We start from the raw sequence: 24,850 nt of genomic DNA, 5'->3' as shown, positions 1-24,850 counted from the left end.
AGGGGTGGGGAGTAAATTTAATATTTTAAATACGAATCCCGCGATATTCTACGAAATGAACATCAGATTGAAAAACTGAAAAATACACTTATTCAATATTTTTAAAGAATATATCAAATGGCACCAAACACGACCCCACACGGAGGTGGGGTGGGGGATTACTTTAAAATCTTAAATGGGAGCCCCCATTTTTATTGCAGATTTGGATTCGTTACATAAAAATAAGTAAGTTTTATTCAAAACATTTTTTCGAATTATGGCTAGATGGCGCTATAATCTAAAAAAATAATTGTTGGAAATGGAAAATTAAATTAAAAATGGACAAGTCCCCACTAAAATGGAAAACTACACTTAATTTTTTTTTTTGGTTTTAGGACCTACTCTTCACAACCCAATAGGTCCCCAAAGCGCTCGAGTGGCTGCACATTTAGCATAGTTTGCTCCCCTACCATTAAATTTACTTGCTTTACAGCAAGAATTTTATTATTTTAAAAATGTAATTTTTAATTATTTTGAAAGTTTGTTAATTCTTAAACTTTGGAAAAAATTGGGGAAGTGACTGCAGATAGCAATTGATTGGATCCCCTTCGCATGTCGACGGGTAAAATTACTAGTGTTTTAATAATAGACATTTAATTCAATATATTTTAAGAAATCAATGAATATGATTTGAAAATTTACAAGATTTACAAAATAGAATTAGCATTTGCTAAATAATATAATTTGGAATTCTTAAGGGGATGGGTACAAACTTTCGGCTTCAATGCTTTTTTAATGCGATTAATTTTTTTTTCGAATCCTGAGAAAATTATTTTTAAAATATTTAAACTCAGAATGAAAGATTACGTTATTACCGAGAGCAGAAAGTCCCTGAAAACTTCTATAATAGTTATTTTAATAAGTTACAGGGGTGAAAACTAAGACAAAATTTAGTGTGATTTTTAATTTCAAATATCTCATTCAAAAGAAACTTTTTATTCATTCTAAGGGACTTTCGGCCCTCGATAATAAAGTAATCTTTCATTCTGCGTTTAAATTTTTAAAAACGCTTATTAGTTTTCTCAGGATTCGAAAAAAAAATTATTACATTTAAAATACATTGAAAATTTTGACACGCGTCAAAATGTTCCTTTTCTCTTATAGCCCGATCAAAGAACAATCTGACCCCAAAAAAAAATAAAGGAAGGATGAAAATTTGGGAATAGGTAGTTGAAATTGTCTATTATTATATAAGAAAAGTTTACAATTCTACATCCCCTCCATTTTACAAAATTGGAGGGGATACCCCTTCTCTGGGGTGAAAAATATACATTCAAAATAATTCCGGAATTAAATAAAATGACTAATTCTAAATAACTTTTGTTCTAAAAGTTTTTTCCCAAAGTCAATACTTTTTGAGTTATTTGCGAATGAATATGTTCATTTTTAGCAAGAAAAAAACATGTTTTTAGACGGTTTTTTGCAAATACCTCAAAAAGTGAATATTTATCGAAAAAAATATTCTTGACAAAAATATAGCGTATAAAAAATGAAAAAAAATGGTGTACGCATGAAGTCTATAGATCCAGTAGAAGCAGAGTTGTAGCTAATGAAAAGTAGGTTCTTCTACGTCAAATTCCAAATCTAATATTTCAATGTGAAGTAACCAAAAACGAAGTACTTTTTGGGGAAAATTCATTACAAGTTTTTTAAAATGTTTCAAAAAACGTTTATTTTTGTTTTTCAAAAAAAGTTCTAACATTAAAAGTAAGTGAGTTACTCTCAAAATATTGTTGGTCCCTCTTATTTCTTGGTAAAAAAATCACGAAAATCACCCCCTAATTAGCACCCCAAATAAATTTAATCGGTATCGCTTTATAAGTTACTTTAATTGTGTATTCTCTATATGATCTGTAAGTTTCATCGGTCCAAAGTGCTTATTTTTGAAAAGACTGTAGTTAAAATGACTTGAACGGGTAACTAATCATGAGTTTAGGCAAATTTTGAACAGCCATAGCATAACCAATTTTTGTCTAAGAAGAAAACAACACATCCAAACTATTCAGAAAAGCAAAACGTACATTTTACTAATCTTTGAGATTTTTGGTATTACTAATAATTTTAAAGTTAACTTAAAATAATTGGAATATTTTTTCAAATTTAAAATAAATGTTTTATTTTAAAACCATTTTTTTTTTCAAAAATAAGCACTTTGAACCAATGTTACTTATAGATCATACAAAAAAAATGGCTTACGAGGAAGTTTCTGATAAATCTAGCAGATGGTTTGCTGCGAACAAACTAAAACTTAATACTGAAAAAACGCAGGACTTGATTATATCTGCAAGCGGTTTACATGGCGATCCAGATGACAAAGAGACTGCTAAACTATTAGGAATAACCATAGACAATCGATTGAACTGGTCGGCTCATATTTCACAAGTAAAGAGGAAGCTGTCTAGTTCATTATTTCTTATTCGTCAACTAGCAAGGGTTGTCAACTTTGAGACATTGAAAGTGACATATTTTTCTTTATTTCACTCACACATAAGCTATGGATTAATCTTATGGGGCAATTCAACAAATGCTCTTCAAATTTTCAGAATGCAAAAGAAAGCTATCCGAATTTTAGCAGGGGTTAGTTATCTGGAACATTGCCGACCTCTCTTCATCAAATTAAAAATTATGCCGCTACCTACTCTGTTGATATATCAAGTTCTGACTGAAATTCACTGAAAACGGGCCCATTTAATAAAGCAGTTTGATGTTCACGTTCACAATACGCGAAACTCTCACTATTTGCGAACAAATCGCTCTAGATTGCGTCTTTCAGATAAAAATTGTCTTAATTATAACTACTACAATATTTTACCAAAAACTGTAACCGTTTCAAAAAAGTCATAAAAAGGTATCTGTTGAAACATTGCTTTTATTGCTCGGAAGAATATATGACTGATTGCAGAACATCTACTGAAATGCTTACCGTGACACAAAATATTTTTTGTTAATCTATGTTCTTGTTTGTGATATTTATAAGTAATGTTTTATATTTCTATTTTATATACCTTGTAATTTTATATACCTTGTAATTTTTATATACTTATATTTATATTTATTTTATATAAAATTTTGACTTGCTACAAACAATTATTTTGTAAAGTATTTAAATAAATCTATCTATCTCTACCAATAATACATAAGTAAAGTAAATTGTAAAGCGGTAATGATTAATTTTATGTAAGAAGCTAATTAGGAGGTCATTTTCGCAATTTTTTTACCAAAAAATAAAAGGGACCAACAATATTTTGAGCATAACTCACTTACTTTTAATGTCAGAAGTTTTTTTTTAAAAAACAAGAATAAACCTTTTTTTAAACACTTTAAAAAAGTTGAAATGAGTTTTCCCCGAAGAGTGCTCCGCTTTTTGGTAATTTGACGTTGAAATATTCAATTTGCCATTTGACGAATAAGAACCTACTTTTCATTAGCTACAACTCTGCTTCTAGTGAGTCTAAAGTCTTCATGTATACACCATTTTTTTGATGTTTTTATAAGCTATACTTTCGCTAAGAATATTTTTTTCACTAAAATACTTACTTTTTGAGTTATATACGAAAAACCGCCCAAAAACGTGTTTTATTTTTGTTAAAAATGAACATATTGACTCGCAAATAACTCAAAAAGTGTTGATTTAGTAAAAAAGCTCTATAGAACAAAAGTTGCTTAGAATTAGTAATTTTATCCAATTCCGGACTTATTTTGAACATATGTTTTTCGCCTCCGAGAAAATATTTTTCACCCCGTATTTTCCAATTTTTGTAAAATGGAGGGGATGTAGAATTGTAAACTTTTTCTTGTATAATAATAGACAATGTCATATACCTATTCCCAGATTTTCATCCTTCCTTTATTTTTTTGGAGATTTTCGAAAAGTTTTGTGTTCATTGATAGGGCTATTAATGTGACTTCTGAAATGATCCACAATATTCAAGAAGATCGTCGTCATCGTTTCAGTTAACGCCAAGAGGCAGATTAGTGGCAGTTTGGAAATTGATTTTAAGAAGTGAAAAGCAATGTTTATTTGTCAAGTAAATGTTTTTTTCTGTAAAATGTATTTTGAATTAAATAAATTACATACTTTTCGTTGTGTCAATTAATTTAATTCAAAGAAGATATCTTTTGGCCACCCTGTATCAACAGTTATATTGATGTTTATATTAATAAATAGAAAATTGAATAACCTTTTAAATGAGCTAGCTCACGACCCCTATTCTCATTTATAAAAATCATCGACTGCGGCATGAAGCCCAGATTGTTAACGTCACTGGAATGATATAAATATGATATACAGGGTAGCGATAAAGTATGGATACACGGTAATTTCTCGAACACCGCTAAAAAGATTTTTATAGATTTTGGTCGGTAAGGGTTTTCTAATGCGGCCGATATTATAGTGGTAATTACATTGTTGTCAAATCTTCTGGATTTCTGAAAATCTAATGCACTTTCTTATTTCAAATAGAACACCCTGTATATTTTTTGCGTTTTTAAATTCTTAAGAAATACTAATTATTTTTTATGTTAAATTCCTTATATCTAAATGCCACAATTTCGGAGATATTGCTATATTTATTAAAAAAAATTGAAATAAATTCTAAAAATCAATTTTGTTTTTGGCCCGGATAGATATTATTTTAGGTTCTTTGGATCATTGGCAACAAAAAAGGTCTTCTGTAATTTTCCTCTAAAGTTAATTTTTTCCGAGTTATAAACAATTTAAAACTGAAAAAATCGAAAATTACGATTTTTAAGGTTAAAAAACAAAGGTAAAAAATATTATTTTTGAAACTACGTACTGCCGAAATTCAAGTTAAAGCTTTGTTTTATCAGTTCCCTATAAGTAATTTGGTCTTATGTAATAATTAAAATTACTTAAAATTACTTAAAATTATTTTAAAATATCGGTTTTAAGTTGTTAATGCAGCCCGGTCACCCGTCCTCTCATATACGCTTCATTAACAAATAAAAAAAGCAATCTTTTAGAATAAAATCTGCCAAAAATTCTTATAAGAACAGAAAAATATTTGAGCTTGAATTTAGGTACTTCGTAGTTTTAAAAATTATCTTTTTACTTGTGTTTTTAAACCTTGAAAATCGTCATTTTTCTATTTTTTTTTTCAGTTTTAAATTGTTTATAACTCGGAAAAGATCAACTTTAATGGAAAATTACAAAAAAATTTTTTGTTCCCAATGATCCAAAAAAACCTAAAATAATATCTACCCGAACCGAAAACATTGATTTTTAGAATTTTTTGTTTAATTTTTTTTTTTTTAATAAATGTAGCAATAACTCCAAAATTGTGGCATTCAAAACGCAAAAAATATACAGGGTGTATATATAAAGCGACTGTTTTACAGCATCATAGGCCGCAATCTATTTCTATATTTCTTCTGTTTATGGCTATATTGATCCCTTTTTCCCAAGACTTTTTTGGTTTTCCTTTTTTCCTTCTACTTTTTGGGATCCACCGCCAGGTTTTAATCGGTAATCTCTCATCATTCATTCTTCTCATGTGTCCGTACCAGGATGGTTGTTTTCTCTCTATATATCTCTATATATGTATCCGTAAATAGACGGAGAGGCAGCGCTGGAAAATCTCTTTGAATTTACTAAAACTAGATTTTTCACAGTTAATTACTGTAAGTGTGTAGAGAAACATACTGCGGTCGGTCAAGCGAAACGTAGAACAGGGGTTACTGAGAGGGTATTAAAGTTGCTTTCCTACGAAGGTAATTAAATTCATTTACTAAGGCTGAAAATCAGTACACACATTCTAAATTAAATATAAATAAAAGTTATTATAGTCGGTCAGCTGTATGACGGGACAGAGCCAGTCGGTCGGCCCCAATAGCGATTGAGGAAATGAAGCCTTTTGGCTCGCAATTTTTGTGTTTATATAAATTTTGAAGAGGGTAGGTGACAGGCAGCATCCCTGTCTTATACCCTTGTTAACCTGAAAGTATTCTGAGTGTCCATCTCTCGTTTTTATATAACTACTGTTTCCTTGGTAAAAACTTTTCACCGCATTAATGTACTGTGGGTGTACATTGTTCTCTATTAGAGATCCCCAAATTCTATTTACCGGTACACTGTCATAGGCTTTCCTCAAATCTATAAATACTGAATGTGTATAAATATACAAGGTGTTCTATTTGAAATAAGAAAGTTCATTAAAATTCCACAAAAAAGGAAGATTTGACAACAATGTAATTACCACTATAATATCGGCCGCATTAGAAGACCCTTACCTACCAAAATATATAAAAATCGTCGTAGCGGTTTCCGAGAAATTACCATGTTTCAATACTATATCGCTACCCTGTATAGGTATGCAAAAAAATCCTAATATAAAAATAAAAGTCGACCTGTTTCGGGATTTCGCTCTTTATAGAATAAGCTAATAATAAATATATACCTATACAATTTCTAGGTCCTCCTCCAAACGGAATATAAACTCCTTCTTCAAGTTCTTCTGCGAACCTGTCTGGATTGAATACGTCAGGATTAGGAAAATGCTTCTCATCTCTATGAAGCGCATAAAATGGTACTATTACGGTCATGTCTTTTTGTACTTTCAAGTCGGTACCCTCAAATGTGTAATCGGAGAGAGGCATTCTGTCGATGAACGGTATAGGTGGATATTTTCTGATTATTTCTAAAAAATAACATAAAGTATAATAGGCATACTTATTTGTAATCGACGAAGAAGAATGTCCGATTTTAGGACAAACTAGTTTGGCCTAGGACAAAAAAATGGTCCACATTCTGGATAAAAAGTTCTTTTATAATTTTTCTCTAAAGTTGATCGTTTTCGAGTTATAAGCAATTTAAAATTGAAAAAAACGAAAAATGGCGATTTTCAAGGCTTAATAACTCGGTTAAAAGTTATTATTATGAAAGTCAGAAAGTGACTAAATCAAAGTTTAATGCCCCCCTACAAGATCCTGAAGAAATTTTTGTCACTATTTTATTACTAAGCTGTTATTTTTAAGTAAGAGTAATGAGCGCCATGCACGTGGTAGGCGGCCGTAAATGTGAGTGCAAGTAAGATTCACAATTGGACTGCCGGAGTGGCATCTCTCTCGCACTCAGCATTTACGGCCGGCTACCACGTGCATGGCGGTCAATATTTTTACGTAAAAATAACAGCTTAGTAATAAAATAATAACAAAAATTTCTTCAGGATCTTGTAGGCGGGCATCAAACTTTGATTTAGTCACTTTCTGACTTTCATAATAATAACTTTTAACCGAGTTATTGGGCCTTGAAAATCGCCATTTTTCGTTTTTTTCTCAATTTTAAATTGCTTATAACTCGAAAACGATCAACTTTAGAGAAAAATTATAAGATAACTTTTTTATCCAGAGTGGTTCAAAAAACCTAAAAAAAATTTTCCGGGCCAAAAATATTGATTTTTACAATTTGATTAAAAAAATTGTTAAAAAAAGTTTGGCCCACTTTTCACGTGGGCGACTTCTTGAACCTTATTCTGGGATGTCTCACGAATGTTATTATGCAAAAAAATCTCATGGGAATATTTTTCCCAACGGACCCGCCGTTTTCGCCTTGTCTATACTGCGTTAGGAATTTTTTTAAATAAACATTAATTTTTGGTGCTACGCACAGGACAGCGGATAGGTTTGCTCTGATTGGGCATTCCAATGACCTTTGATAATAATTGATAAATTTTAATTTTTAGTACATTTCGATATAGGTAAATGAATTTGTTTATTACAAAATAAAAACACATATTTTTTTCTTTTGAAATTACACTTTTTTAGCAAAAACTTTTAAAATACAACAAAATATAGAGTTAGAAAATAATATATTTTATAGAGATTTAAAGAAATTTTGGTGGAAATCAACTTGTGTGAATCGAACACCGCTGTCCTGCGAGCGCGTAGAACGAAAAATTAATGTTTATTTAAAAAAATTCCTGACGCCGTGGTAGTTAACCGATTTTAATTTTACAAATTTTAAATGAAAGATTCTGTATTATTTTATATGTGAAAAAAATTCAACTTGCTATCTGCTTTATTTTCAGTCCTGCAACATTTTGAAAACATGATTTTTTTTGCGAAACCTGGATTTTAATAGTTATTTATGAAACAGTTCCTGAAGTATGCTTTTTGCGAACGCACGCAATTTTTAGAGCACGAGCGGCAACGGAGCGAGTGCTATACATCGCGTAAGTTCGCAAAAAGTACTTCACGCACAGTTTCGTACAATATTTTATCTACGATAAACAAATAAAAAAACTGTAACTCTTCGTCACTGGAATTTATTTCTATTCTACAATTTTTAGAACTTTGACATTTAAAAATCCTAACTACTTTCAAACCACAAAACTGTCAAAAACTTTGTTGTAAGTCATTGCTCATATTGTCATCACAATGACAACGCGAAATTTAGGGATATTTGATTTAAAGAAAGTGTGCCAAAAAACCCATTGAAAGTGTCCGAAAAAGTAAATTCCATTTAAAATACATTGTTACTTCACGCACATTTTAAACCCTTCACGCACTGCTATCTATAATGACATTTTTCACAAACTAAAAACTTAGACATACCTAATATGACATAGAGTAGATAAAATTTATTTTGCAAAATCTATTAAGGTGATACAATAGCGATCAACATGTAGCAAAAACGCGTTCCAAGATTGCGGCTGTAATTTTGAATCTTTTTTCGAGATATTTGGCACACTTATTCGTAATATAATAAAGAATGGCGGTGCAGAGCCCAATTTGAAAAATATAATTAATATGTGGAAATTACTCTGTAATTAAATACAATATTAAAAAAACGAGCCTGTACCGCCATTAAGAAGAACAAAAAAAATACACTTTCTTCAAATAAACTTTTTTATCCGATGCCTAGATTTTATGTCATTTTGGAACTACTAAAATTTTTTATTTCATTAGTAGTTCCAAAATGACACAAAATCTAGGCATCGGATAAAAAAGTTTATTTGAAAAAAGTGTAGTTTTTTGTTCTTCTTAATGGCGGTACAGGCTCGTTTTTTAATATTGTATTTAATTACAGAGTAATTTCCACATATTAATATATTTTTCAAATTGGGCTCTGTACCGCCATTCTTTATTATATTACGAATACGTGTGCCAAATATCTCGAAAAAATATTCAAAATTACAGCCGCACTCTTGGAACGCGTTTTCGCTACCTGCTGATCGCTACTGTTTCCTCTTAAACCAATCTTAATCAAATTTATAGTATTGTTTTATTATGTCATAAAGTTTTTTTGGGTAAAATATGAAGGTCCTAAATGTAGCATAAATGGTTGAAAACCGTAAAATGCGATTACTTGTTTTTTAATGGTTTTTTCGCAATTATTGCTATTTTGCAATAAAGGTGACAACTTTATAATCATAAAACAAAGAAAATAATCGATTTTTTCTTTCATTTTTTCACATTTTGATTATTTAAACAATGTTCCGGAGCTTTTTGAGTGGAAGGATATCTTAATTATTATTATGAGTTAATTCCTAGCAATTTCTGAAAAAATATGAGTCACCTCTTAACCCCCATCTCAAAACAGATCCGCCATGGACTAAAATTACTAGTGTTCCTTAAAATAAAGAGCTTATCCTATAACGTCTCTTATCTAAACTAACAAGCTTCTATTCTGACATGCACATGCGCACAAACATTTTGCTCTGCTTTTCAGTATCACTTAAACTAGTTCAAAAGCCTTTCCTCTTCAATCTTCTAGGTTTACCAGTAGTGCCGAGGAGCTAGATTGCTTTAATGTTTTCGTGCCTATTAAGTCGTTGATCGTGCCTTTTTGGCCCCTTCTTGATGATTATATCCACAGTTGCCATTTCTAGATCCTCTTAGAGAAATTTGTCACTTGCCAAGGTGCACTTACAATGTTTCTCAGTATTTTGATATGGGAATAATGTATTATTGTTATATTGTTTGGTCTAGCACACCTACATAGTGGCTATTCTTAAGTCCATACAGGTCTCAATATTTTGTTTGTAAGGCAGTAAATCATTATGAGTCGCAGACTGGCAGACTGGAAACTAGCCAATTCATAAGTCCATACAGGTCTCAATATTTTGTTTGTAAGGCAGTAAATCATTATGAGTCGCAGACTGGCAGACTGGAAACTAGCCAAAAGGTATATTTTTTTACCCTTATAGGTAGTTCTTCCCTTTTGTCCTTTTTCCTTTTTCACCTAAATACCCAGATCTGCATAATATGGTACTTGATTTTTTTGATTATAACTGGCATATATTGAGTTTTTGTTGATAAAATGAACATGAAGAGATCTCGCTTCGTTTAGACTAATTTTCCATTTTTTGTGGATTTAGACTACTGTTTGGGTCTTATGCTGCACATTGTGCACTACTTCTGATCCAGTTTCCATTTTCTAGTGTAATAGGCAGAGAGTGAAATTGGTCTTTTTACTCCTGTAGTAGCTTTCCATAAGTAAGAATTGTGTGAATCATTCCTTAATTTTAAGGGATAATCGTTTTTTGCCAGCTGTCTTTTTTCAATCATTATGAGGTTTCTGACTTCCTTTGGACAATTATTGTTTTCTTTTAACCTAGGTTTCAGTGTAGGAGTGTTTTTCTACATTATGCTGCTTGCTCAGTATTATTGTTCACCAATAATTCTGCCTTTTTATATCATGGCTCCGCGTTTCATAACATCTTAGGTTAATTTTTATTTTAAGATTAAGCTTGAAAGTTGCCAAACCCGTTAACTTGTTTGGGTTAACTTGTTGGTTACTTTATTATAATCTTATCACTTATCTTTTATGGTTACAACTACGGGCGAATGATCAGAATTTACGTCTTAACAGACGTCAATGTCTAGAAAATGATCTGAAATATTCTTAATTGTAGGGGAGCCCAAGTGGGGATTATTGCAGTTACTCGAGCGCGTCTGATTATTACATGGGGAGAAACCTTGTACCCTCCTGATAATGTACCTCTACCATATATTGGTTGTTAATGCAGGTGAGTTAGTTAAGGCGGGGGGCCGAAAAAATTATATCCTTAGAAAAACCCGAAATCATCGGATAAAGATAAGGTTAGTTAAGTACATGCAAAACAGTGTATATTTCCAATATCTGACGATTTGAGCGGGGCGTAAGGAAATGGGTGAGTCCCAGAATTTCACAAGAAAAAAGCGAATATTTCGCGAAATGAATCACAGATCAAAAAACTAAAAAATAAGTGCTCAATATTTTTTAAAAATCTATCGAATGATACCAAACACGACTTCCCACGGAGAGGGGTGGGGGTAAATTTAAAATTTTAAATACGAATCCCGCAATATTTCGCGAAATGAACATCAGATCGAAACTCTGACAAATTAAGTTATTCAATATTTTTGAAAAATCTATCGAAAGGCACCAAACACGACACCCACGGAGATGGGGTGGGGGGTTACTTTAAAATCTTAAATGGTAGCCACCATTTTTTATTGCAGATTTGGATTCCTGAGGTAAAAATAAGTAACTTTTATTCGAAACATTTTTTTGAATTATGGATAGATGGCGCTATAATCTAAAAAAACGATTGTTGGAAATGAAAAATTAAATTAAAAATGGAAAGTCCTCACTAAAATGGAAACTTTACTTAACTTTTTTTGGTTTTAGAACCTACTCTTCACAACCCAATAGGTTAACAAATAGCTCGAGTGAATGCACATTAAGCATTCTTTGCTCCCCTACCATAATAAAGATAAGTCTATTAGATCAGGGGTCAAGTAGGCCAATTGCGCTTTTAGTGATAGTTATTCTAGAGTCTCAGTGTGTGTCCTTCGCATTGAAGTCTCCTTCATAATAAACCTTTCTTTTTAACTTTTCAGGAATTCAATACACTCTTCTCTTCTAATGGAGTGTTTAGGTTGGCAATATACTAAAGTGGCATTTATTTCAAAAGTTTTAGTTTTTATCTGTACTGTAGTAGCTGGAATATATATTAGGCCTATAGAATCAAAACCTGCTAGGTCCACTTTTGAAAATTTTCAGGAGACTAAAAAACATTAAAAATGTAAATTTTCCAAAAAGTATCCGGCATTTCTTAATCAGAGTGGCATCAATAAATGTCATAAAATGATACACTAATTTGTAATAAAGGCATTTCTCTGCATGCCCCTTACATCTTCAGAAATTTGTACGTTGATTTAGGATTTAGTAGATTTTGATTCTAAGCCCACATAATATTGCTTACTTTCAACTGCTTTTAGGTGCAATTAATGCAGTAAAAGTAGGTATTAAACCAATTTGATAGGAAAACATATAAAATATACAACAAAAACAAGTATTTTATTGTTCATAAAACTATGGACATAGCAGGGTTGCATTCTACGTTAACATTTCAGTGGTATTTTGAAGAGAATTTAGAAGGTTTTTAGCCGAAACCTTATGCCTGTAGACTAATAGATACTTGAATTTTGAAACTGTGTAAAAAAGAAAAATGAAAAATTTTTCATTTAACAGATTTTGATTCTGATGGGCTCATATTCAGTTTTATGTTTCACTTCATTACGATTGCCTTACATGATCATCGCACTGCCTCCTTTGGCCGCATTGTCAGGATGTATTGTGTTATATACCCCATATCCTTTAAATTTAATGTTGACTATATTGTGAAAATTCTTTCAGACCAATTGGCACAAAATTCACAAAACAATTTTTTCGATGTCAAGGATTTTGTATTTTGATATTTTTCAAGAGTATAATTTTCATTGCGATCTTTTGTTACCCCACTGTATGTTTAATAATTATTAGTGACTCTCTGTGCATATTTCTTATCACCAAATTCGACTTGTTTTCAGTTCTTCTTCTGCCTGAAGTATTGGCAAGTTAATCTTTGGTAGTTGGCAGGATGGTTTTCGCCACAATATGCTCCTTTTGGTGCAACATTTTCAGGTTTGTTGCAATCTTTAGTGAGCTGTTTCTTTGTGTATTTAATACACAAAACAACACGTAAAGGAGGAAGTTAATTGGACAGCAATGAAACAAGTTACATGACGCTATTATATCTGTGGCTTGGATCTAAAAGAGCCAATGTCAAAATCTTTGCATTTGAGAAAACTGCAGTTGAAGTTTTTGCCAAAAATACTTTTATTTGTAGTTTCATTTTAATGCAGGCTGTACTCACCAAATTTTGCACAGAGGATAAGATATTTGAACAGAATAAGACTGTGTTTTTATTTTTCTTCTGGATTTAAAAATTTCAAAAAAAAAGACGACATTGCCTAAATTTTTTTATTTGTATTTATTTTCTTTTGAGGCAACTATTTTCGATGGGAAATAAGCCACAATTTTACCAAAAAAAATGATTTTATTAACGTTTCGAAGCCCAAATCGGGTCTCGTTGTCAAAATATAAAATACTATTGGATGTTCAAATGGCATGTCAAAAATTATTCAATATGGCGGCTGTGGCACAGCTGTAGTTAGATTATTTATGGTTGTTGCGTTTTAAAATTTGTGTGAAAAGAAACAACAAACAAAAGCTAGTTAATAGTTTTACTGCCTTTTTAAATAGTTTTCATATACCTATATTTTTGGACTTTTGGACTATTTTGGACAAGGAAAACTCATTCTAATTTGGTAAGTAGTTTTTATTATAATCATATTGTAATTATACATTTGGATTAGGTTGAAATACATACATTTATTTTCTCAAGAATGCGGATTTTAGAGAGAAATCCCAAATTAGGTTCGATTTTTATTTTTAAATTATGATTTTTGGCGTAGATTTATTTATCTAGTAGGTATGTAATGCTTTGATTTACATACTTAATTTGATTATCAATAAAAGTTCTACCAATCTTCATCTAATATATTGTTTTCTTACTGTTTTGTTATATTTTTATATTTTCTTCCACAAAATTTAAACTACATAATTTAATTTTCAAAACAACTGTCAAACATTAAAACGTTCAGTTACCGTATTTTTCCACATGATATATAATGTGGGATTGGACGAGTGAGTCTACGCTTCGATTACGAATCAAAGCGCCACGAAATTCACGAGTTCAATTTCCGATGCAAGTTTAATTTTTTTATTTTTTTATGCATGTTATGATTGTAAGTATATTTGTTATATAATTTTTTTTTTTCAGAAAATGCGTATTTAAAATTTTTGCCAACAATTATTATCGTTCAGAAATCATTTTTTCTTTGTGGCATTTTTCAATGTGTTTGTGTGCGTTTTATTCTTTTATTTTTTTAAATTTTTGGTATTGTCTTAAAAATCAGATAAAATGTAGTAGAAGTATAACTTCTTACGTGCGTACAAAGTGCACACACATTCTTGTTTTACTTAGCAACAACATTTATGTTTATTTTAGTAGAATTTTGTATTTTGACAACGAAACCCGATTTGTGCTTCGAAACCTTAATAAAATCATTTTTTTTTTTGGTAAAATTGTGCCTTAGGTATTTCCCATCGAAAATAGTTGATAATAAAAATGCCACAAAGAAATAGCTTCAGAACAACATTCTTTTGAGACATTGGCCATTATAACTAGAACGATAATAAACATATTGGCTTTATACTAATAGTTTATTATGTAGCAACAATTGTATACAAAAATGACAGAAATAAAAAATATTAATAAGAAGATACAAAAAATGGTAGTAAAAGATACATGAAAGTATCATTATTAGTATGATAGTATTATTATCGTTCAGAAATCATTTTTTTTGTGGCATTTTTCAATGTGTTTGTGTGCGTTTTATTCTTTTATTTTTTTAAATTTTGGTATTGTCTTAAAAATCAGATAAAATGTAGTAGAAGTATAACTTCTTACGTGCGTACAAAGTGCACACACATTCTTGTTTTACTTAGCAACAACATTTATGTTTATTTTAGTAGAATTTTGTATTTTGACAACGAAACCCGATTTGGGCTTCGAAACCTTAATAAAATCATTTTTTTTGGTAAAATTGTGCCTTAGGTATTTCCCATCGAAAATAGTTGATAATAAAAATGCCACAAAGAAATAGCTTCAGAACAACATTCTTTTGAGACATTGGCCATTATAACTAGAACGATAATAAACATAGTGGCTTTATACTAATAGTTTATTATGTAGCAACAATTGTATACAAAAATGACAGAAATAAAAAATATTAATAGGAAGATACAAAAAATGGTAGTAAAAGATACATGAAAGTAAAATTATTATTATTAAATTAATGGGAAACTTTCCTTATCGTGAAAAATCACATTCTTCCTCCGGAGCTTCATCTGGAAAGTATTCCAGTATATTATTCTTTGCAATTATATGTGTTAGTCTGCTTTAGTTTCCTTCATTATGTCTCAACCGTTGGAACTTTTCCTGTTCTTCTATAGAATTTGCTATCAACTGGTTTTTTCCAGAGCTTGATATCTGGTAAAACTCAGTTTTTTCGCGTCTCTTGAGTAAATTTTTCAAATCACTTGTTCCAACATGTGCAGTGTGCCTTTAATTGCTTAGCTGGTATTGTTTTTCCCGAAACCTATTTATACTCTTTACCTTCTGATTTTAGTGATTTTCCCATTTTCCGTGTCCAATTGGGAGGACTGCGCTTTCATTTGCTTGTAATTTCTTCTTTGTCTTGTTTTCTTCTTCCTCTGTTACTATCTACTACAGTTGTATTGTCAATAACTTCAAACTACTCGACTACATATTCGTCATCTGTGGTTACATATTCATCATCACTATCTTCAAACGGTTCTGGATCGCTAGAATCTGTATTTTCTGTGAGTGAATTATTTCTGACTGATGCTGATTCTGTATGACTTGCCATTACTGTAACCTACCTAATACCCAATTTTTCTTCTCCTTAAATGAATATCTATTTTAGAAATTCCAAAACTTACTGACAGCACCGATACTGCTGATGTCACAGTTGTAGATATGTGTCAATCGAAGCTAGAAGCGCCAATGTATACATTGGCCCACTATGAATATTCCACTTAATAATAATGTCAGTCGTTGATAAAAGGGCCAATGTATGTAATGGTTCACTGGATATTCCGCTAAATAACAATATCACTACTCAATAAAAGGGCCAATGTCAAGTTTGGCCCTTTTAACCGAAACTGATGTGAATTATTTCATTATGACATTGGCCACCATTACACTAATATTACGGCTTTCTGGTTGAATTTGACATTGGCCGTTTTAGCATTATGTATCAAACGATGTTTAATGCACTGGTTTACTCAAAACAGCAAAAAATTGACATTGGCCCTTTTACCTCCAATCCACAGATATCTTTATAAAGGAAAAAATATGGAGGGGGAGGAGCAACGATATTATAACGATGTACATACAACAATAAAGTCGAAATAACTTACTCGAAATATTGTACGAACATAATATTATAATGAGAATCAATGATTACGATGACCAAAACAATCATTTAATTTTGTCAAGAAATGTAAGAAGTAGAATAAACCAAAGCAATATTGAAAGATAGGGCAATAAATAAGTGGAAATGAAGAGAATAAGCGAAGTTACGATCAAAATGCGGGATGAGGTAAAAAACCGTAGGATTTCCATACATAAAAAAATAAAAAAACTTACCATTTACACACCATTCTAGGTATTTGTTTTCTTGTAGTCCGTCATAGGTAATGCCATTGAACTTTTGAACATTTTCTCTAATTTCTTCTCTTAACCTATTTTGTATATTTTCATTTAAAGAAAGTTCGTACAGAGTAAAAGCAAGTAGCGTATTCAAAGCATCTTTACCAGCTATTAAAAAAAATATTGCACTTGAGGTGGACATTTCCAAATCTGTAAGTTAAATAATGTTAAACTCATAAAAATAAGAGTATATATTGTTTAAACGTATCTTTAAATACCCAAAAAAAGTTTATAAATAAATGTTCTATTTTGATTAACATTCTGCAAATGTGAATAGATAATGGTAGGGGAGCCCAACCGGGGATTTTTGCAGTTACTTGAGCGCGTCAGATTATCATATGGGGAGAAACCTGGTACCCTGCAGATGTACCAATATTGGCTCTTAACACAGGGAAGTTCGTTAAGGGGGGCCCGAAAAAAAAACTATTTTTAAAAATACTCGAAATTGTCAGAATTTTTAATTAAGATTAAAAATAGTTTACGAACAAATTTAATAGAATAGAATAGATATATGTTTTATTGTCATGAAAAATTTAGCAATTCTATAGACAAAGCTTACAATAATCATAAATAAAAACCATAACAAATACAATTGACTAAAATTATATAAATCGTCAATTTAAATAAAACATAATAAAGTGAAATAAACATCAGTAACAATCTATTGCAAAATTAAAAAAAAATTGCAAATTGCGTAATCTACCTTAAGAAATTGAATAAGTTAAGCTGCTGCATATGTCACTCAAATATATGTAGATTAAGATTCTACTTATAGGTAAAGAAACTCTGCTATTGAATATGGTCTTTCAGATAAATAGGCTTTTGTCATTTTACGGAACTTGGGGAAAGATGTGGCAGATTTAAGTTGTAGAGGGAGATGGTTGTATAGTTTTTTTGCAGAATATAGTATTTATAGATTTCTTTACTAACTCATTGGACGGGATCGATAAATAGATATCAAATTTTTACAAATTAAACAAACAGTTTCTAAAATATATAAAGAAGAGAGTGTTAGAATCCTGTGATCTTCGAAGTAGCTTCTGCAATGTGTTGTTCTTCTGAGGCCAAACAGATATTATATTTTTAGTAGACAGAATTATAAAGACATTAAAACTCTATTAGTACAACTACCCAAAACCAGCATCAATAATTATAATAAAAACACTGTAAAATTAGTAGGCGAGCGGCACACCCCTAATTTGATGCTTAGAAAAAGAAAAAGCGACCATGATAGGTGAATGGCACATTTTGGTCAATCTTTATGTTTTCGAGGTCGCTGAATCCGAATATGAAGTATATTTTTATCTAGAATTGGTGAAACATGTAAAATTTTAAGCAATAATGCGAAAAATCAATTTTGATGATTTTTCAAATTTAACTCGCTGTATGTTTGGTTGCTGGAAATATTTCCTTGTCAAAATCTTAGTTTATCATCTTTGCAGTACCTATTTAGATAAAAACGAAATCTGTCCGAAATGTTTAAAAAAATTAAAAGAGGAGTTGTTAATTTTTAAACTTTTTGTTATCAAATTTAGTTAGTGTCATGTTTAGTTAAAAAAGTTGAGTGACAAACTTTTCAGTTTATAATTTTAACCAACAAAGCATTAAAACCTAAGTCATAAAGAAGTTTTCTGGAAAATTTTAAGTCCAAATATGCAATAGGAAAAAAGTTATGTGACTTCATAGACGAGTGGCACTCCAAAAAAAAAACGTTTATTTCTCGAGATACTAACCACGGTCTGGTGAATGGCTAATTTTGGTCATACTTTATGTTTTTTATGGTCATTTATGGAAACATCGTAAAATCGCAATTTTACCCTAAAAATAAAAAAAAAATTAAATCACGTTTTTTGCGTTTAACTCGCTAGAACTCTGTTCCATTTTATTATATTTTTCTGAAATTTTTGTAGTATATATTTGTCACCTTTTTGAAGATACCCAAGTAGCAATTTTACGACCTGCAACCAATTTTGTCCTAATGGGACGTTAAATTTAAGGACAAAATTGGTTCACAATAAGCCTTAACCAAGGACAACGTCTGTTTTTCCTATGGACCAACGTTGCTGCTAATAAGTAATATAATCTGATGACCAACCGACATCGGGAATAACGACGTCAATTATTAGGATAAAGTTTGACGTTAAGCTGACGTCGGTCTTAAGCTATCTGTAGTATAAGTGCAATTAAGTGGTATACATCAACGACTACTCAACGTCGGGAATTACAACGTATTTTTTAGGATAGATGCCAACGTTCAGAGGACGTTGGTGTTTTATCGAGTATGGTAGACGTATTTTTCGGGAAGACGACAACGACAATCCAACGTTGAGAATACCAACGTTAATTATTAGGTTAAGGTTTAACGTTAAGCTGACGTCGGGTATAACCTCTATACTACAATGTAATTTACTGGAAGACATTTAACGACTGATCAACGTCGGGGATGCGTGTACTTACGGGAAGGTGAGAACGACAATACAACGTAGGTAATAACAACGTAGTACTTACGTAAAGTTGTATACGTTAACCTGACGTCAAATTTTTTTTATAAGATACCTGTAATTTACTAAAAAACGTCGACGACTATCCAACGTCGTAAAGTAAATTTTCGACAATTGGTTGTTTAGTTTCCACCAGATTAAGGCGTGTTCACGACGACGACCGGTCGTCGGGAGTCTGTCGTCAAGACCAGGTTGTTTGCGCTTACTTTAGGACGTATTAGGTATACCAATAGGTAAATTCGAGGTGTGCAAGGTAAAAATAGGTTATACTAAAGGTCGGCAGGGGGTGTCCTTTTCCAAATCAGTTAAAATGTTGTGCAATTTAGGTCGCGAGTCAAATCCGCCATTAATGAAAGATCGCCATGGTTCAGCCATTTTTTGAAATATAATGTTTGGCAATTTTTTTGCTAGATTTTAATGAATATTTGATTTTAATTAACGAATTTTGTTTATATATAAATCAAGGATAATTTTGTATGGGTCTAGACATAATAATATGTTTTTTTAATTACGATGGTTATTTCTATTTATACCGTTTTGTTCGATTTAACCTGTAAATTTCTGAGGCGCTTTCAGTTTTTAGCAATTTTTATACCTAGTTTAACAGTACACTTCCTTGCGTTTGTAAGTTTTCGACCGCATTATGCAATGAGGCAGATTATTAATAAAAACAAGTCACTTAGGTCTATTATACAAGTCACTTAGGTTATATTCTGAATAGAGTAGGAACCTACTTAAATAAGTATCAACAGGCCGTCATGCATCTTAGTTTCTGATGATTTAATATCCTCCAAGATTATTAACCTATTTGGTGAAAATAAAGTGTGTCGGCCGTACTTCTGTGGTAGAGAATTTTATACTATTACTTTACAAGACCACAGTCCTAAAAACTAACGTAATTTGACGATAAAATATCTCGAGCTGAGAAGTCGAGAGAGGGACGTCGAGGCAACCCGTATTTCTATTCCTCACTTAGGTGCAAATAGCGGTTTTCTGACCGTCGTCGCGTATTAACGTTGGGGCATTTAATCCAACGTTAAGACGTCGTAATATTACGTCCAATTGCTTCTTGGGTAATGGAACCTGTTTCAATCTTTTAGTCGTATTATAACAAAAGTTATGAATTTTTTAAAGTAAACGGTGATGATTCCTGAATTGCAAAGTTTAATCGCAAAAGTTGAGTGACAAAATTTGAAATTTAGCTTTTTAATCAAGTTTCTATTAAAACATAGAGTACAAAAAATAAAACTTTGTATAGAAAAAAATGATACAACTTTTAATTTTAAGAAAAACGTGATTTCATTTTTTTTATTTTTAGGCTAAGATTGCAATTTTGACAATATTGCCCCACTTAAAATTCAAAATAAACCTCATTTTCGTTTTTAACACCATCAAAAACATAAACTATAACCAAAATTAGTCATTCACCACACCGTGGTCAGTATCTCGAGAAATAAGCATTTTTCTGGGGAAGTGTCACTCGTCTATAAAGTCACATAACTTTTTTCCTATTGCATATTTTGACTTGAAATTTCCCAGAAAACTTCTTTATGGCATGTTTTAATGCTGTTTTAGTTAAAATTATAAACTAAAAAGTTTTTCACCCAACTTTTGTAAGTAAACATGAAATGAAACTAATGAAATCTGACGACAAAATGTTTAAAAATTCACCACTCCTCTTATAATTCTTCTAAAGATCTTGGACAAATCCCATTGCTATATAAATACTTCCAAAATAATACAGGAAAATTTTCAAAAGGAAATATTTACAGAAAATAAAGATACAGTAAGTTAAATTTAAAAAATCATCTAATAGATTTTTCCCTTTTTTGCATAAAATTTTATTTTTGAACATTTTCCTCCAATTTTATACAAAAATAAATTTCATATTGGGATTCAGCGACCACGAAAACATAAAGAATGATCAAAATTCGCCATTCACCTGAAAGTTGATTTTCGTGGTCGATATAACATCATTTTAGGGGTTGCTGCCGCTCGCCTATAGTATTTAAGTAAAATTAGGTATACCGTTTTGGTCTTATTACATAAATAGCAAAAAAACTTACCCATGGCATCTTTCTTTCCATTTTGTTTGTCTCTCACAGCTCTATTGGCAAAGTCAACATAATTCTGTGGTTTGCCATCATATTCCTGTCTAGCTGCCATTCCTTTTTTAAAGATATCTCCAAAAAATCTAAGTGTATTATCAGATATGAAATTAAGCTTTAAATTAGTGACCCACGCTGGTTTAATAAAGAAAAGATTTTGAATAATGGAATTTCTGAAACTAAACTCATTGGTTTGTTTCACCAGTTTTCCCAATAGAGGGGGATTTTCTGCAAAACAATCAAGATTAGCTCCAAAGAACCATTTAAAAATGAACTCAGTCGTGAAAAGTTCGCCAATATGTCCTCCATCTATTACATCTTTATGATTCTGTAAAAATCCAGTCATTGATTTACAGACTTCACTTAAGTCATTGTGCATGGTCTTTAACATCACAGTAGTAAACAGTGGGGTAAGTTTCGTTCTCATTTTTTTCCAGAACGGAAACTTCAGGAAAAATACTGAGTGCTCCATGAGAGGATGGGTAGGAGTTGCAGGTCTTCTATTGGCGAAAATAACAGCGTCTTTTATTAGAACATCTTTAATAAGTTTAGGATCTTTTAAAACTAACAATGGTTCATCGAAGATGAATATTCCAAAGTATGGTGCGTCTATTTTGTCATATAGCTTTTTTATCTGCTCATGAATTGTTGTTTTTAAAGTGAATACTTCATAGAAGTTACCAAAAAATAGAGTAGGTTTTGCGAATGGGATGTTTCTTTTTTTCCAAAAGTCTGCATTCCGTGTAAGATATTTATATATCAGGACGACAAAAAAAATTAGGAATATTATACTATCTATTACCCATGATGAAGTTAGCAGCATCTAAAATATGAAAATACACGTTTAACAATCTTAATAACCATAATTAGATACTAGTCTAGCATAGGTACACGAAAAGTTGTTATATACATTATACAATAATCACAAAATGTATCGTATAATTTGTGAAACAGAAAAAAAGTTTGAAAATAATGTTTAATTTTTAACAGAATGTTATAATACTCGTCTATTGTCTCCTTTAGGTGTCTGTGCACTATGTCTGCTTGAGTTTTCAAAGAGGAGGTGCGTTCTTTCAAAAAATGAGTAATAGGTATAACATATTGCTGATGTTGGGGGAATCCAATACTGCAGCGTTTCAAGAGCTTTAAGAAGGTATACAGAAAGTTAAGGATATATAGGAAGACCAGTTCCAGGACTTCCCAAGTGCACGAACCCCACACATTAACGTTAATTACATCTGCAGACTTTGCGTAAACAATCAAATATAGTCTAAGAGCTAGAGCCGAAAAATCATCTTCATAAGTAATATGGAGTTTGGCATGTGAGATGTGTCTATTGTTTATTGATAATTATTATGAGCCCTTTCAGGCTGAAACCTCAGTGGATACAGGAAGTAGCAATAAGGGATGACAGGGGAAAGTTAGTGCAGTTATTAACTGTTTTCACCTCCTATTTTGTTAACCCAGATATGCCTAAAACTTACCTTTAAATATTTTTTAATATTTTTCTTCAAATTTACGTGTTATGCAAGGTAGGTAACAAAAACATATTTGTCGTTAAAACAAAATATTTATGTAAAATAAGTAACAAAAATGCTGCATAAAATATGGTACACCAGGCATATAACCTAGTAGGTTTATTATTCTAACCTATTAGGTTTAGGTATATTTTACAACAAAACATTTGAAATTTAAGCATATGTTGCATTTTGAACACCTTACCTATGAAATATTATGACACAAGTCATACTATCGAGTTCTTTTCCTGTGGAATCACCAAATGGTCAGGTCGATCATAGCAAATTTAGACGTTTTCATTGGCGGATGGACGACCTTATCTAAATTAGCGTCTTCTAAATTATATCTGATCCAATGTTGTAAGTAAGGGCAACTGTCACAGCTTTAAGTCGATTTCTAGGATCCCTTTCACGTTGCCAAAACATTCTCCTTCAAGGAATGTTTATATAACCACTCAATAGTAGAGTTCCCAGAGAAGCTTTGACCTCATACTCCCGAACTTCTTCTTGGCTATTCTTCTGTGAAGCATATCGATTATTTGCTAACGGTATAAGCTTTAGTATAATTTACTTATCAAAGAAAAGAGAAAAACATTCAGCGGAACGCTTAGAATCATATTTTGGAAGTTCCTTTTTCATCAATACATTGACCTTCTCTCTACATGTTCTCTTTTACCTAGTGATATGTATTTTTTCTTTCATCCCTTTACCTGTCCACTTACCTCTAGCTTTGTGAATGGAATGTTTTATTGAGAATCGGGTAACAATATGCCTTCGTCATCATTTTGCACATATATTTGAGAACGACGTTATAATTGCGAGCCAGGTAAATTATCCATTGCCTTTATATCTCTATCATCAGTCTTCGTCTGTTAGGATATCACATTCATTTACTGGAGACTCCAAAGCAATACTGTCTACAATTGCTAGTAAATGTTCATGATTCTTAACCATACCAAGCGCATCCTCTAGTTAAAAGCCCCAAATAATAGATAATATGGTATTTTCCTGGCGTACAATATTTTGTACACCAAAATGAAATAGCCCAACGCATATTGTAGAATAAAAATTTAATCAATTTCCAAATCTAAATAGAAACATATACGTGTTCTCTACCGGTATGTACAAAAATATATATATTTTCTGCATAAATATAACAAATATTTAATTATTTAGTAAATCGTTTTCCAAATTCAGCCGTATTATAAAACGTATAATCTTTATCAAAAAATTATCGCCAGATATCACAATGTGAGCAATTCACAACTACACCTTATGGTTGGTAAAACTTACTGAAAGTATTAAAGCTGTTACCAAGACAAAGAATGTGCATATATGTACAAGTCAAAACATGTTTATGGTGTACAATTTATTGTACGTCAGGCACATCTGGGTTAAAGCTCCATCGATTTGCATGAAAATTTGTGACTAGTTGGAGCATATCTCAAGAAACAAAACTGCCTTGGTGCAAACTTGCACTTTTGCCCTGGGGGTGGATACCACCCCGTCTCGGTGGTGAAAACTATTTTATTAAAAATAACCCCACAAATCGATATAGGGACAAATTTTAAGTAAATTTTGTTATATCATGTTATTAAAATAAATCAATACTTTCGAGTGATTAAAGATCAAAAATTTCAATTTTTCGCGAGAAAAAAATGCATGGTGTAAAGTGGTCTGAATGAATTAAAAGTGAGTTATAGGTGATTGAATGTATATTTTTTCGGCTAGTACTCAAATCTAAGTATTCAAGCTTAAATAACGGGAAAACGATACATTTAAGAAAATATATTTACTAAACACTTGTCAAAGTACTCAGAAATATGTACCAAATAAGCTCCCGAAGTAATTGATACCATTAAACATTATGATACAAACATTTTTCAGAGTTTAGGCTCCAAAAATTTGGAGCTTATTTATTACATTATTTATATAAATGTTTTAAGACGTTTATGTAAAATTTAGCAAAAATGTGTTCGAATATGTCAAATGTACCCATTATTGGACACCCCCAGTCTCTAGACATATTCAGTTTATATTGATAAAAAAAATTCAAC

General features: G+C 31.3%; 1 protein-coding gene across 1 annotated transcript in view; it reads right to left on the bottom strand.

The window, feature by feature from the left end:
• LOC114338935 (cytochrome P450 6j1-like) overlaps window positions 1–24,850 on the bottom strand; it is a 40,827-nt gene that overhangs the window by 3,042 nt on the left and 12,935 nt on the right. Inside the window, exons 2-4 of the mRNA XM_050659364.1 lie at window positions 21,235–22,099; window positions 16,605–16,817; window positions 6,456–6,695 (exon numbers count right to left, since the gene is read on the bottom strand). Of these exons, the coding sequence (XP_050515321.1) occupies window positions 6,456–6,695; window positions 16,605–16,817; window positions 21,235–22,099 (1,318 nt within the window). The remainder of the gene's footprint in view (window positions 1–6,455; window positions 6,696–16,604; window positions 16,818–21,234; window positions 22,100–24,850) is intronic.

The sequence above is a fragment of the Diabrotica virgifera genome, chromosome 8 (assembly GCF_917563875.1).
Source record: "Diabrotica virgifera virgifera chromosome 8, PGI_DIABVI_V3a".
Classification (NCBI taxonomy): domain Eukaryota; kingdom Metazoa; phylum Arthropoda; class Insecta; order Coleoptera; family Chrysomelidae; genus Diabrotica; species Diabrotica virgifera.
The sequence above is the reverse complement of the archived record's forward strand: the minus strand, read 5'-3'. Positions and strand labels throughout refer to the sequence as shown.